This window comes from Marmota monax, unplaced genomic scaffold, assembly GCF_021218885.2.
Source record: "Marmota monax isolate L192 unplaced genomic scaffold, Marmota_monax_Labrador192_F-V1.1 WCK01_AAM20220418_F8-fsc00109, whole genome shotgun sequence".
In the NCBI taxonomy this organism is placed as follows: domain Eukaryota; kingdom Metazoa; phylum Chordata; class Mammalia; order Rodentia; family Sciuridae; genus Marmota; species Marmota monax.
In genome coordinates this window covers 93,528-108,525 of record NW_026695229.1, presented here as the reverse complement: position 1 = coordinate 108,525, position 14,998 = coordinate 93,528, and the positions used below count along the sequence as shown (strand labels likewise).

The 14,998-nt window shown below is 34.0% G+C and overlaps 1 protein-coding gene across 1 annotated transcript; it reads right to left on the bottom strand.

Annotated features, from left to right (window-relative positions):
* Positions 1 to 2,409: 2,409 nt before the first annotated feature.
* LOC131423925 (uncharacterized) lies at positions 2,410 to 14,744 on the bottom strand. Its single transcript, XM_058576860.1, has 2 exons — positions 14,397 to 14,744; positions 2,410 to 2,966 (listed from the first exon to the last, which is right to left on the bottom strand). The coding sequence occupies exons 1-2, from the start codon at positions 14,608 to 14,610 to the stop codon at positions 2,410 to 2,412; spliced, it is 771 nt and encodes a 256-aa protein (XP_058432843.1). The 5' UTR covers positions 14,611 to 14,744.
* Positions 14,745 to 14,998: the final 254 nt, after the last annotated feature.

Sequence of the window (14,998 nt, the reverse complement as noted above, 5' to 3'; positions counted from 1 at the left end):
TTTGATTTTATGGCCCCACTTAATTTTCAGAACATTTTCTAAATCTCAAAATATGCTAACCATTGGAGGATGTTAACATTGAACAATGAGGAAATAAAGCTAGGATTATATATTCTTCCTCTCATAAATCTTTTACTATATCGAGACAATTGTATCCCTATCCTAATTATGTAGTATATAACCTGGGTTAAAAAGAATTTTGGCTGAGAATATACTAGGGCTTCAACAATTAAAATTCAGTTTCCTAATATGTTCTGGAGTCCCACTGCAACTCTGTTTTTATTGTACGTATTATTTTTTATCCTGCCTCATTTGAGAAATGGGCTTGGACTGCTTGTGTTTCCATTTGCTAAACCACAAGTATGCCATTGAGTCCATTCTCTTTGGCATTACCTGGTCCTGAAGACAGATTTGTTCCCACCAAAATTCATATATTGCAGCCCTAATCCCCAAATTAACTGTATTTGGTGATAGGTTCTCTAAGGAAGTAATTAAGGTTAAATGAGGTCATATAGGTGGGGGCTTTGATATTGTAGGATTGGTGTCCTCATTAAGAGATACCAGAAAGTCCTCCCTGTAGTTTTGGAAGAGAGCCTTGGCAAAACCCTACAAGAAACTTGTTCTTGGACTTTGCAGACTTTAGAACTATGAGCAAATAAATTTTCTATTGCTTGAGCCACCTAGACTATGATATTTTATTATGGTAACTGAAAAAGGATAAAATACCTGGGAATAAGATGAAGAAGTTCCAGTCTCACCTGCAACTCACTCCAACATGTGTTAGGTATTTTAGCTTGAGTAATTGTCTTTACTTTGTAAATGTGGTAATGCAATCATTCAAATATATATTAGCTTATATTTGTTGTGCATGTGTTATGTAACAGACACATTTCTAGATATTAGAAACACAGAGGTGAACACATGAAGCCTATATTGCAGTGCACATAGAAAAAAAATAAGGAAATACAAAGAACAATTTCTTAAGGTCACATGTAGAGGTAACTACAGAAATACAATTTCAACCCTCAATTTTGATTTTGTTCTTTTAATTTCTCCCAATAATTCTTCCATGCCTGGGGAATATTTTCCACAAATGGTTGCTTAAATGCTCAGATGTTACCTCCAATAAACTTAATGGCCAAAGTCTCCATCCCCAGAATCACACTTCTTCAAATTCTTTTCATTTTCCTATGTCATCGATCATGATCCAAAACAAATCATATATATATAAGTGTTTTAGAAATTTTGTTTAGAAAATAAAAGCATATATTTTTGTCTCCCTCAAGAAGTTGGCATACTTCTCTATTTTATATAATTATAAACATATGTTTAGTCATGCATGTTTTGCTTTCTGACTACCACAGAGCCAAGTTTTAGAATAACTTCTGGAAAATCCACTCAACCTATGGAGGGTTCATGTAGTCATTATTTTTATTTGGACTTCATTTTGATTATTGTGCTTTAACTTCCTCTCATTCAGGTTATCCATTTATATGTGATAAGAAGAGCTTCATTTAGAATCTTGGAACCAGTAGTGTAACCCCTTCCTGAAACAATAGTGTCAAAAATAAAAGTTTTTTTCAAAATAAAGGAACATAATAGTCATCATGTATACAGAGTTGACCTGTTTACATATGAAATTTTCACATTGTCTATTGATGTTGGACATAAGGTAGAAAAGAACCAAGCAACACCATTGTGCTCAAGCTAATGGATGAAGACAGCATCTCTTATGCTTGCAGACAGACAAGGGACAAGAAAATCTTAAGTGCTCCCAAGGAAAGAGTAGGAGAAGATCTCTCAGAATAATCAACTAGGCTTCCTAAATTGGGGGGGGGGGGGGAGAAGACTGATTATCACATGTCTCACAGGAATATTTCTTTCAAACCAGCCACATTGTGTGGATATGTAGGTACTAGGAAGCAGGGGAGGGGAAGAAACTATAGGAGAGATTGAAAAATCTTGCACTAAGAGAAGGGGTTTGCTTTCCTGTTCAGAACTCTGCTTCAGAGCTGAAGTGGAGACAGCCATGCCCTAATTCCACAGAATCCAGCCAAACATCACAGCAACTGTAAGGCTTCCAAAACTTCAGCAAGCCAGTGCAATCTTGAGTTTATTAAAATTGACTCAGGGTGAATATAGTGCCATGACAACCCCTAAGAGGGTTCTGGTGTGATCACATGATTGTTTTCAATCTATGTTCAGTTACTGAGCTAATCCCAGGTGGGGCTGCCTAATCAGGTTGAACAGCTTCTTTCCTTGAAAGGGAACCTGGAAGAAGAATGAGCCCTCTCTCTCCTGGAATTGGCCATTTCCCTTCTTATAGCCCTTTCATTTACTTTTCCCAGATATCTCTGCTCCCAACTAGAACAGACATACAATGAGTAAAGAGCAGTCCATAGAAGACTATCAGTTAATAACAGCCTTTACAGAAGAAGGATAATATGTATCCCCTTGAATTAAAGATAAAGATGGGAAGCAAACCAGGTTGGTGTTTGGCAGATAATAGCTGAATGATAAATGGCTATGGATTATTAATAAAATAGCCTCTTCCTTTTGCAAACGAAATGTACTTGCAGCTTGCAAATTGACTTCTGGGCTCAAACATCCATCTAAACTGGAACCAAGAAAGTTCAAGAATGGTGATAGTTGAGGAAAGGACATACTCCCCCACTTCACATACACTTCTTCTTTGGACCAATAATTATCTCTTGATTTATATACTTCACTACACACATGGACATGGGCCCAATAGTATCCAATCTTCAAAACTAAAGCATCCCATAATATAGAAAGATATATATCAAATCCAATTTTTATGAAGAAAAATGGAGATTTTATTCTTTTAGTTATTGAAGAGAGGAGTAATTCCTTAACTCTTGAAACTTCTGTATAATTCTCCCAGGATTCTGGGATATAGGCGTGCCAGTTGCTTGCAGAAGATGTCCACATTTCACAACATATGCCTAAAGGGGAATAGAAATTAGCAGAAATATTAAGAGCCTTTATGTGGTTTTAGGCCTGACATTTTGTACTTGGCTTTTCCATCCAGTTTAGGTATTGTAACTCATTATAAACATTGGGGAGAATGGACAATATAATTAAAATTGTGAAAGAGTTTCCACTATAAGCTTTAATTTGAGGACACTAGAATTTTATAAATAATTCCCCTTTGGTTAAAATTTTCCATCTTCAGTTTTTACCCAAAGGTAATTTCTTTGTTTTTGTTTGCTTTGGAAAAAATTTGAGGGAATTTAACAGTTTGAGGGTTTGAACATATTTATTTCTGATTAATTTTGATGAATACCTTTATAAAGTATATTCTAATATATACTGAATATATAATATATATTCCTGAATTAAAATTACAAACTTAGAAAGTGAAATGATCATTAGAAATTTTTAAACCATAGTAAATGATTGTAATGAACATTTGACTTAAGAAGAATGACCATACCCACATTTAAATCACAGGTGTGTGATATAAAGAATTTAGGTCAAGTGAATTTCAGCTCACATTCTGTCTTATATCTACAAAAATCTGAAGAATATACCCTCCTGGATTGAATTAAAATTCCATAAGAGAAAATTCAACCTTATCTGTCAATTTCCCTACCTGCTTATATTAGGGTAAGAAAAAAAAATCTGTTCCCCTGAAATATTAGTTTTTGATTTTTGTTTAAAAAAAAACAAAAAACCTGTTCTCCCTCTATGCTTCCACCAATGTAAATTTCAGAAGTGTTTTTTTTTTTTAATGAATCTAAAGACATCAGTTCCTATATACAAAGATCCTGTATTTTGTCATCCCAATTTGCAATAAGGAAAAAGCAAATTACAACTAACAAATAAACACCAATGATTTTTCTTAGATACATCAGAAAAACAAATTTCCAGGCAAACTGCCAGCTCCAAATCTGAAAAAGCAGGGGATCCAGAGTGTCCCTACAGAGACTTTGTTGCCCAAGATCTGAAGCAGAGGTCACTGTAGCCATAAACTGGTGGGAACATTTTAGTAGCAACTTTGAGAAACTGCTGGAGGCTTAGTGTGAACTATCAGGAGATGATTAGCTCCTGGGAGCTGCAGCCTGAAGGTTTGGGGTTGTAACTCCAAGCATTCTATAAGGTTCTCATGGTAAAGATCCAAGAAGATCCCCTCATGGCTATGACAGGAAAATATTTTGAAAAATCATTGTGAAATTATCCTGGAGTGTTCTCCATAAGAGTCTACTCTTCAGGGACTGGAAGGGGGGTGGGGGCAGGGTTGGTTAGAACAGAACAGAACAGAAAAGAAAATGGAAAAACTGTCCTTGCCACACAACCTCAGGTACAAGAGGAGCACACTCCCCATTCAGCCCCTTTGGCATTCCTGTTTCACTTTAGAGAAGAAAAAAATAGTGGGAAGGTCAGATTTCTTGGATATGGACACTCTCATGACTGGGACTTAGTCTTGAGATTAAGGATTCATTACCATCACAGCAACAGGGCTCCAGTATAGTGGGCTACAACTTAAGTGACTGAAAGATCCAGACTCCCTGAACAAGAGTATTCAAAAGAGGTCAAAATCAAGAGAGGAGACAAGGATAAGAATCAAGGATAGCTAACAAACCTTAAATAGATCCCAAGCCTGAGACAGGCTAACACCAATCTTCACACTATCTGTCTTATATACTTTATTTATCTATTAATAAATGTTCATCACTCAATGAAAAAACGTATAATAAGATTAAGACAAGGAAGAAAAAAAAACAGTGTGAAGAGAAGAAGCAAGTAGCAGAACCAGATTCAGATATATCAAAGGCTCTAGTGAAAAAGGCAGACAACAGAAATGCAAGAACAGACAGATAAGGAAGCATGGAGCTGGGAACTCAGAAATTGTTATGGTTTGGATGTGAGGTGTCCTCCAAAAGCTCATGTGTGAGACAATGCAAGAAGGAAATGATTGGGATACGAGAGCCTAGCCCAATGTGTGGATTAATTCCCTTGATGGGATTAACTGAGTGATAATCGAAGGCAAGTAAGGTGTGGATTCAGGAGGTGGGTCCCTTGGGACATGTCTGTGGGGTATATATTTTGTATCTGGCTACTAGCATTCCTCTCTGCTTTCATCATGTGAGCCACTTCACTCTATTACACTCTTCTGCTATGATGTCCTGCCTCACCTCAAGACCTGAGGAATGGAGCCAGCTGTCCATGGACTGAGAGCCCCCAAATAAACTTTTCTTCCAGCAGCCAAATACATATTAAATATCAAAAACTTTCACCTAGATATATCAACCTCAAATTACAGAAAAGACAAAGAGAAAATCTTGAAAGAAGTCTGATGGAAGAAATACTGCACCTATGGAGAACAAAGTTAAGAATTATGGGGGCTGGAATACAGTTCAATGATAGAACACTTGCCTAGCATGTCTGAGGCCCTGGGTTTGACCCTCAGCATAACAAAAAAAGGGTTAAATTTCAACTTATTTCTTCTTTCCTCTAAAATTATATGCAAGTAAAAGAAGAGTAGAGTGAAACATCTAAACATTTTTTTTTGCAAGAAAAAAATCCAAATTAGAATTTCATATCTACATTTAAACAAAAACTTCCCACTGTGTACAGTTACTTTCTTCAAAATATTAAATAATGGATTAGATTTAAAAAACAATACTTTTACATCAAAGAAGCTGTATGTACCACTTATATGATATAATAAAAATGACATTGAGATCTTCTAATGAGCATTTTATAATAATACTTATATTATAAATTCTTTTAATACACAAAAATTTACAGATCTGTACTGTTCCATATACTTACTTCTGACCATATAATCATTGAATGCTTGAAATGTGGCTAGTATGAGTTAAGATAGACTACACATGCAAAATAAACAACAGGTACCAAAGAATTAATATAAAAGAAGGGATACAATTAATCATTAAACACTGATTATGTACTGAAATAATACTTTTTATATTTGAGTCAAATTACATTATTAAAATTAAATTTGTTAGTTTTTACTTTTTTACTTTAAAATGTTTAATTGGCACATAAAGTTATATTCAGGTATGCAAAACGATTGTGTGTATGTATACACACACACACACACACACACATATATATACATATCTCACATATGTACCATGTATTGATCACCATGATCAAATTAATTAATATAGCCATTACCACTCATAGTTACTATGACTTCCAGCATTTTATATGTAGCAATTGGAACATTTCAAACTACATGTGGTCCATTTTACATTTCTATTTGAGAGCTCTATACTTAACTTACAAATCTTAATTTTCTTTGCCATGTTCATCAGATCTTTATAGAAATCTCATAAAACATCAATTAAGATAAATGTAAAAAAAATCTATACCTTAAGCATACCATATTCAAAATGTGGATAACTAAAGATAAAGAAAAAAATGAAAGAAGTTCTATTTAAAAAAAAAAAAACCTTAGCTCTTTAGAAGCTGCATATAGAATTATATCAGACTTTGCTAAGAAACCTTACAAATAAGAAAATGCAGCAAAATATTTAAAGCATTGAAAGATAAAAACCACCAACCTAAAAAAATCTGTATTCAGTAAAATTATCTTTCAAATGTGAGGCAGAGATCAAGACTTTCTCAAACAAAAAAAGGAGGAATTCTTTGACAATAGACCTGCCCTGCAAGAAGTGTTAAGAAGAATGCCTCCGGGTGGTGGGAATAACATCCCTCAGAAACTTAGATCTACATAAAGACATGAGGAGTATTAGAGAAAGAATAAGTGAAAGAAAAATGCAAAAACATTTTTTTCTTATTCTTAATTAGTCTGACATCATTGTCTAATACTAATTAACTGTATTTAATTGGCATCTATACAAATGTACATTTTGCTCTCCAGCCCACATGAAACATCAGCCAAATCAAACCACATTTTGGACCACAAAATACACCTTAACAAACATACAAGTGGAAATCACAGTGCCTAATTTCAGATCACAATGAGTAAAATAGAAATTGACAATAGGAAGATAGTGGAAAGCCCCGAATACAGGAAGGGTAAAAAATAAGACTTCTAAAGTGACATATGAGACAAATAAGAAATCTTAAGAGAAATTTAAAAGCATTTCAAAATGAGTAAAACTCAAATTACAGGTTATTAAAATTTGTGAGGAATATTAAAAATAGCAGGAAATTAATAATGTTGAATGTATATATTAAAGAAGGTAGCTCAAAAGGGAGAAGGAGAGAGAGGGAAGGAGAGGAATCATAAATTACTAATATTAGAAATAAAAAGAGGCCATTCCTAAATATTCTCTGAATGTTAAAAGGATAATAAAGTAATATTATGAATAATTCTGTAATCAGAAATTTGAAAACATAGATGAAATGGAATAATTTCTTGAAAGACAAAAATCTACCAAAATGCCTACTACAAGAATAAGTAGATGATCTGAATGGTCCTGTATATATTAAAGAAATTGAATCAACACCAACAAAGGATTATTGTATTTTAAAGTTAAAAAGAATATATTTCTCCATTTTTCCCATATCTACATTTTTCCCATTTCCCTCCCAATTATGGATCAGCATCCACTTATCAGAGAGAACATTGTGCCTATGTTTTTTAGGGATTGGCTTACTTCATTTAGCATGATATTCTCCAACTCCATCCATTTACCTGCAAATGCCTTAATTTTATTCTCTTTTAATACTGAGTAATATTCCATTGTGTATATATACCACAGTTTCTTTATCCATTCATCTATGGGCATCTAGGTTGCTTTCACAGTTTAACTGCAATGCTATAAACATTGCTCTCTCTCTCTCTCTCTCTGTATATATATATATATATATATATAAAGGTTGATGTGGCTGCATTATTATAGTATACTTATTTTAAGTCCTTTAGGTATAGACTGAGGAGTGGGATAGCTTGGTCAAATGGTGGTTTCATTTCAGATTTTCTAAGGAATCTCCATACTGCTTTCCAGATTGGTTGTACCAATTTGCAGTCCCCCCCCCATTCCTCACCAACATTTATTGTCATTTGTATTCTTGATAACTGCCATTCTGACTGGCATGAGTTGAAATCTTAGAGTAGTTTTGATTTGCATTTCTCTAATTACTAGAGATATTGAACACTTTTTCATATATTTATTGAAGAATGTATATCTTCTTCTGAGAAGTGTCTGTTCAGCTCCTTAGTCCATTTATTTATTGGGTTGTTTGGTTTTTTGGTGTTAAGTTTTTGAGTTTTTTATATTTCCTGGAGATTAGTGCTCTACCTGACATGCATGTGGCCAAAATTTGCTCCCCAAATGTAGGCTCTTTGTTCACCTCATTTATTGTTTCTTTTGCTAAAAAGAAGCTCTTCAGTTTGAGTCCATCCTATTTATTAATTCTTGATTTTATTTTTTGCAGTTTAGGAATCTTGTTAAGGAAGTTGGGGCCTAATTTAACATGATGAAGATTTGGGTATACTTTTCCCTCTATTAGATGCAGGGTCTCTGGACTAATTCCTAGATCCTTGATCCACTTTGAGTTGAGTTTTATGCATGGTGAGAGATAGGAGTTTAATTTCATTTCCAGTTGGGAGGGAGAATTGGGAGGAAGCATGGGGGCAGGAAAGATGGTGGAGTAAGATGGACATCATTACCCTAGGAATATGTATGACTGCACATATAATGTGATGCTACATCATATACAACCATGGAAATGAAAAGTTGTGCTGTAATTGTGTATAATGAATCAAAATGCATTCTTCTGTCATATATACCTAATTAAAATAAATTAACTAATTTTAAAATGCTTGGGACCAGAAAAAAAACAATATATTTTATATCAGTATCTAAAAATTAAATACTTTGGTATCAATATAACAAAATGTTTATAAGATCTATATGAGGAAAACTGTGAAACTCTGATGAAAGAAATCTAAGGACATAATAAGTAGATATATATTAAATTCCTCGATAGGAAGATTTGATATTGTTAAGACGTCAGCTCTTTCCAATTTGCCCTATAGATTCAGGCCAATCCCAAACAAAATCTCAATAAATTATTTTGAGGATATTAGCAGATTGCCACCACAATAATGAACAACAGAACAAAGTTAGAGGACTGACATAAACCAAAATACTTACTACAGAGTTGCAATAATCAAGATAATGATGTTTATGAAAAATAGATCAATGGAACAAAGTAGAGAGTCCAGAAATATATCCCCCCAGATACACTCAACTGATCTTTGACAAAGGAGCAAACAATACAATGAAGAGAATGTGATCTTAAACAAATGGTGCTGAAACAACTAGACCTTCACATGCAAACAATGAACCTTATACCTTTCAGGAAGTGAACCAGAAATAGGCCATGGTCCTAAATATAAATGAAAAATTAAGATCCTAGAAGATTACACAGAAGGAAATATAAATGGCAGGTTTTTAAATATAACACCAATGGCATGATCCATGAAAAAAAATTATTGACAATCTGGACTTAAGCCATGAGCCAGGAGAAAACATTTCAAGTGCATATCTCATAAAAGGCCACTATCCAAAATATATTTTTAAAAAACTCTTAAAACTCCACAATAAAAAGGACAAATAATTTAAAAATAGAAATAGATACAAACATACAGTGCATAAAAGAAGAGATTCAAATGGCACATAAGACTATGGAAAGGTGCTGAACATTGTTTGTCATTAGAGAATTGCAAGTTAAAACAAGGAGATACCACTACACTCTCATTGAAATAGTTAAAATCCAAATGCAAATGCTAAAACATCAAATGTTGATGAGTATGTAGAACAACAGTAATTGCTTGTAGAAATGCAAAATGGTACAGCCACTTCAAGAACAGTTTGGCAGTTTCTTTCAAAACTAAATATACTCTTTACAGATGATCCAGCAATTACATCCCTTTCTCTTTACCCAAAATGAGTTGAAAATTGATGTTCAGACACACAGATATCTATTACAATTTTATTCACAGTTGTTCAGATTTAGTAGCAACCTACATATCTCTTAATAGAAGAATGAAGAAACAAACTATAATATATTCAGACAATGGAGTATTATTTAATGCTAAGGAGAAATTAACTGTCAATGCTAGAAAGACATGGTGGTAACTTAAATGTATTTTACTGAGTGAGATAAGTCAGTCTTAAGGCACATGGTATATGACTCAACTATATGACATTTTAGAAAAGGCAAAACTATGGAGACAGTAAAAAGATCATTGTTTGTCAGGGGCTTGAGTCTGGGAGAAGAATGAGGATGCGCAGGATGGATTTTTAGGGCAGTGAACTACTGTGGATGAGATACTCTTATGGTGGAAACTTGACATTATGCATCCTGAATCAATATGCACAAAACAAAAGCAAAAAAAAAATACAGAGAGAATTTAAGGATTATGAAATATATTTGAGGACTTCAATGCACCCCTCTCAAAAACTCAAAGAACTACCAGACAGAAAATAAGCAAAGATATCTGAAATATCTGATATCTGGAATATCTGAGCAACACAATCAACTAAAAGTATGCAACTGAGAAAAACTTCAGTCCACTCAAAAATAGCACAATACACACTTTTTATCAAGCAATCAAGGAGTTTTCACCTACATCAAACTCCAAGGCCATAAGACAAACATCAACAATTTTAAAATGATTGAAATCATACAGAACATGTTCTCTGAACATAATGGAATCAAATAGAACATTAATAGGAAAACCTCTAAATGTGGAAATTTGATAACATAGTTCTAAATAATCCACAGGTCAAAAAATAAGTCTCAGAAGTATTTAAAATATATACAGAACCTAAAAAAATATACAGACAGAAATTACAAAATTTGTAGGATATAGTCAGAACATTATCGGCAGGGAAATTAATCGTATGAATGACTTGCATTAGAACAAGTAAGTTCTCATATTAATGACCTAAGTTCCTACACCTCAAGAAAAGAGTGAAAAAGAAAAATAAATCCAAAACAAGCAGCAGGATGCAAACAATAAGTTTAAGAGCATAAATCAATGAAATTGAGCAAGAGAAAATTAATGAAAAAACTGATTCTCAAAAAAAAATCAATATACAAAATAAACCTCCAGCAAGATAGACCTACAAAAAAGACAAAACTAATATAAAGTGTGAAACAGAGGATATATTGCAGATCCCACAGCCATTACAAGGACAAAAAGGAACAACTTTATGATGGTAAATTCTATAAATTAGGATTCGGGGTCCAATTTCTCAAAACCACAGACTCACCCAAGATAAAGGAATAATATGAATAAGCTTATTTCCATCAAGATCATGATTTAAAAGATTCCAACAAAGTATCTACACTTTTGGTCCAATACTGGGTACTAAATAGAACAGCCAAATCCAATTTGGAAGGTTGAGATGGATTTCTTGACAGGTCAGGCTACACCAGTAATGGCTGAAGAGGTTGCCCTGAGATCAGAATGGGCATCTGGTATTAGCGGAAGAGAACTTCATGGAAGGAAAAGGTAACATTCCTTAAATCCAAGGAGGGAATTAATTTAGAGTCAAATTTCTTTTCATTCCCTGGACAATTGCTCTGGGGAAGAGCTGAGTCAACAATGTCTCTTTCCTTGTTTTGCCAGGATTCTTCTCTGCCAGTTCTCCCCTCCCACCTGGCAACTCAGCTGTCCTTCCAGACAGTTAACCATGGAAAGATTGGAAAGCACCCTGTGATTTGTTGCTACAAAAACAACACTTAAAAACAAATAAAAACCTCCCAGGAAACAATAAGTGGACTCAACAAGGTCACAGGATGTGGGATCAGCAATCACATCTCTATTTATTAATAGTGAAGGTGTGGACATAGAAATTTAACGAAAGGAGTACGTACTGCATGACTTCACTTATATAACATGTCAAGTTGTCAACATTTTGGAAATAAAGAACAGATTATCAGTTTCCAAGTGTTGGGGCTGGGGAAATAAAGGAGGGGAGTGGGTTATAAAAGGGCAACTTAGGATTCTCTTGGCATTGGAACTATTCATATTTTAAATGTTATGGTGAATATATGAATCTACACAAGAGATAAAATATATAGAATTAATACATACACAGAATGAATCAAGTAAAACTGAGGAAATCAATGAATTGGTAGGTTGTGTCAATGTTAATATCCTGACTGTGATACTAAGCTATAGTTTTGCAAAATACTACCATTGCAGGAAACCGCATGATGTGTGATATGAATCTCTGTACACTAATTCTCAGATCTGCATGTAAATTGCAATTATTCCAGTTAAAATGTTAATTATGCTACACTCCCACACTCCATTATTCACAATTCTGTAATTCAGAAGTTTTTAAAAAATGAAAGATTTTCATTATTTATTATTTACACTTGATATGACTTGAATTCATTTGGCTGAACTAAAGAAAAAATATTTTCAGTTTTTCTTTATCCCTCATGTTTATATTATGTTAATCTTACACAGTTCTGAAAAGTTCATAATTCTGAAATAAAACTTTCCTTGAAATTTTAAATGTGAGGCACAGGCATGTATGACTTTTTTTAACTACTGAAATCTCCTCGGCTCAAATCAATAACTGTTTTATATAGGAGAGTTTTGCCATTGACCAGAATTAGGAGACCATAAGGTCATGCATTTTATGTCCAAGTTATAAAAGAACTGAAAAAGTTCCAAACTTCATCATAATTTTAAGTAGCAATAAAGATCTGTATTAATTCCTCTGTATTCATTGGTATACTTGTTTATTCATTCAACAGTTATTGAATGGTGATTGTACTGAATGACAAGCTATGTTCTTTGGTGAGCATTTAATTATTTCATCTTCTCAGCAGCACTCAACTGTTCAGTGGCACTGTGATCATTGCTCTTAAAGCAATATTTTCTTGATTCTTTACAGAGATCTACTCTATACCTTTTTTTTAATGTAGCAGACTAGCAGTAAATGCTAGTGTCATAACTGCTCAGTATCATGCTATGTAATGCAATGCAAATGAAATTAAAGTCTAGGGATTCATTTCTCCTCATCCTCCCACCATATCTTTTTGGAATCATTTTCCTTGGTGTTTGTTTTGCTGCCCAGTCTTTATTGTGTGGTGTACGTTAATTTACTTGAGAAATGGAGGAAGGCTAAATTTTTCCACAATAGCAAAAATAAGGACACAGAACTGTGGAGTGAGGTGGGAGGGGAAAGTGAGCAAAAAGATCCTTAAAGGGTGTGGTGGTTGAAACAGATGTGGAAAGGGCCCTTGTAGACTGGAGCACTGCAGGGACAGCTGCCTTTCTGGTAGGGTTTTCTGAAGATTTCCTGCAGTTCTTCAATTTCCCAGAAGAAAGTACAGGACCTGTAGTGTTTATCAGTAGATCTGCAAACAAGTGGGTAGGAAGTATTGGGGGTGGGTTTTTTTTGCTTTGGACTAGGAGTTTCACCCAGGTTTTGCACTCCACCACCGAGTTAAATCTCCAGCCCTATTTTGGTAGATTTTTTAAAAAATGTATATATTTGTTATTGCAGCTGTTTTGGAATGGTGATGTGATACTATTAGCTTTAAAGCCAAAGGGGGGAAAAATCTCAAACTTATTTGGGTCTTCAAAGATTTGCTATTAAAATTAAAGTCTATAAAAATTTCAAAATATGAATATTATTTACAATAGATTTTCAACCCATAAATTTTAGAGTAGCCAATAATTTTTTTCCAGGCCCTTCCTCACTCGACTAATGAAAGTTACATTTGGTTGAATGAACCCTGAATGTATAAATAAAATCACTGCTTTGAGAAGTTCTAATAAACATTTACAGGAAATGGCTGGAAGTGGGATATTTGGAGTGAAGGTCTCTAGACATTACTGTAGCTTGGACTTGGTTTGTACCCCAAAGGTAAAAGCTTGGTCCCCAGCACAGTGCTAGTGGGAGATAGTTGAACCGTTAAGAGGTGGGGCCTACTGGGAGGTCATCAGGACATTGGGGATTATAAAATGTAATTCTGGCCCCTTCTTCTTTTTCTCTTTTACTTTATGGCCAAGATGTAAGTGATTTTTACTTCTGCCATGCTGTGCTGTCTCACCAGAAGCCCAGAGCAATGGGACCAACTAATCAAGAACTGAAACTTCCTCTTTCTAAGTTCATTTATCAAGCATTTACCAGATTGATAGAAAGCTGATTACCATAATTTAGTCAGGAATTTTCTGGGTTCTAGCACAGAGGCTCCCAGGACTATCATTCTCATTTCTCTTTTAAAGAGAGTTGAAATTCTAAAGTCAGTTTTCTTCAAAAATCAAACATGAAAACATTAAAACTGAAAGAGAGAGACCCAGTAATAAATCACTTGGGTATTTATGTCCACACTAAGCACAGTAGATTAACATTTATAATTTTACAAAAGATGTGATTATTTTCTAGACTTACTTTGCAGCATAAAAGAAAAGCTGTTGAATGTTGGGTGCTGAGTCTCATTCTGAGGGAGCATAACTTTTCCTTCATAAAGGAAAACGTGGGGTGAGCTCTTCTCAAACACCATCCTAGAGAAACACTGTAAAAAAAAAGGTATTTTTGGAAGTATGACAAGAAATGAAGCTGAATAGTACATGAGGTCAGTTATTTGCCTTGTGAAATGTGACATGCTAATAATACTGAAAATATATAAGTAAAAAAAATATTTGATAGAATTACAAAAAATAGATAAAGCTCAGTTTCCTGGAATGGCCTCTGGGTTCTCACTGTCCATCCCTTCCACCCATGCTAACTACATGTATGTGGTTAATGGTTCACAAGACAGTTCATGGAGTTGCCTTACTTTTCTATGCAAGAAAGCAAAAGCTCCTGAACAAAGTGGAAAATGGTGGAGAGACCAATAAATAGCCAATATATATATATATATATATATATATATATATATATATATATATATATATATATATATATATATCTTTCTTGTGACATCCTTATAAAGACAATTCAGAAGAATTGTAGATATAAGTTCAAAAGACAATAAAACTTGTAGATATATC

Excerpts from the sequence above, each read along its gene's own strand:
- LOC131423925 (XM_058576860.1), bottom strand. The coding sequence starts at position 14,610 with ATGTCACATTTCACAAGGCAAATAACTGACCTCATGTACTATTCAGCT. Across the intron at positions 2,967-14,396 it reads CTTTTCTTTTATGCTGCAAA|GCATATGTTGTGAAATGTGG; the intron begins GTAAGTCTAGAA and ends ATTCCCCTTTAG.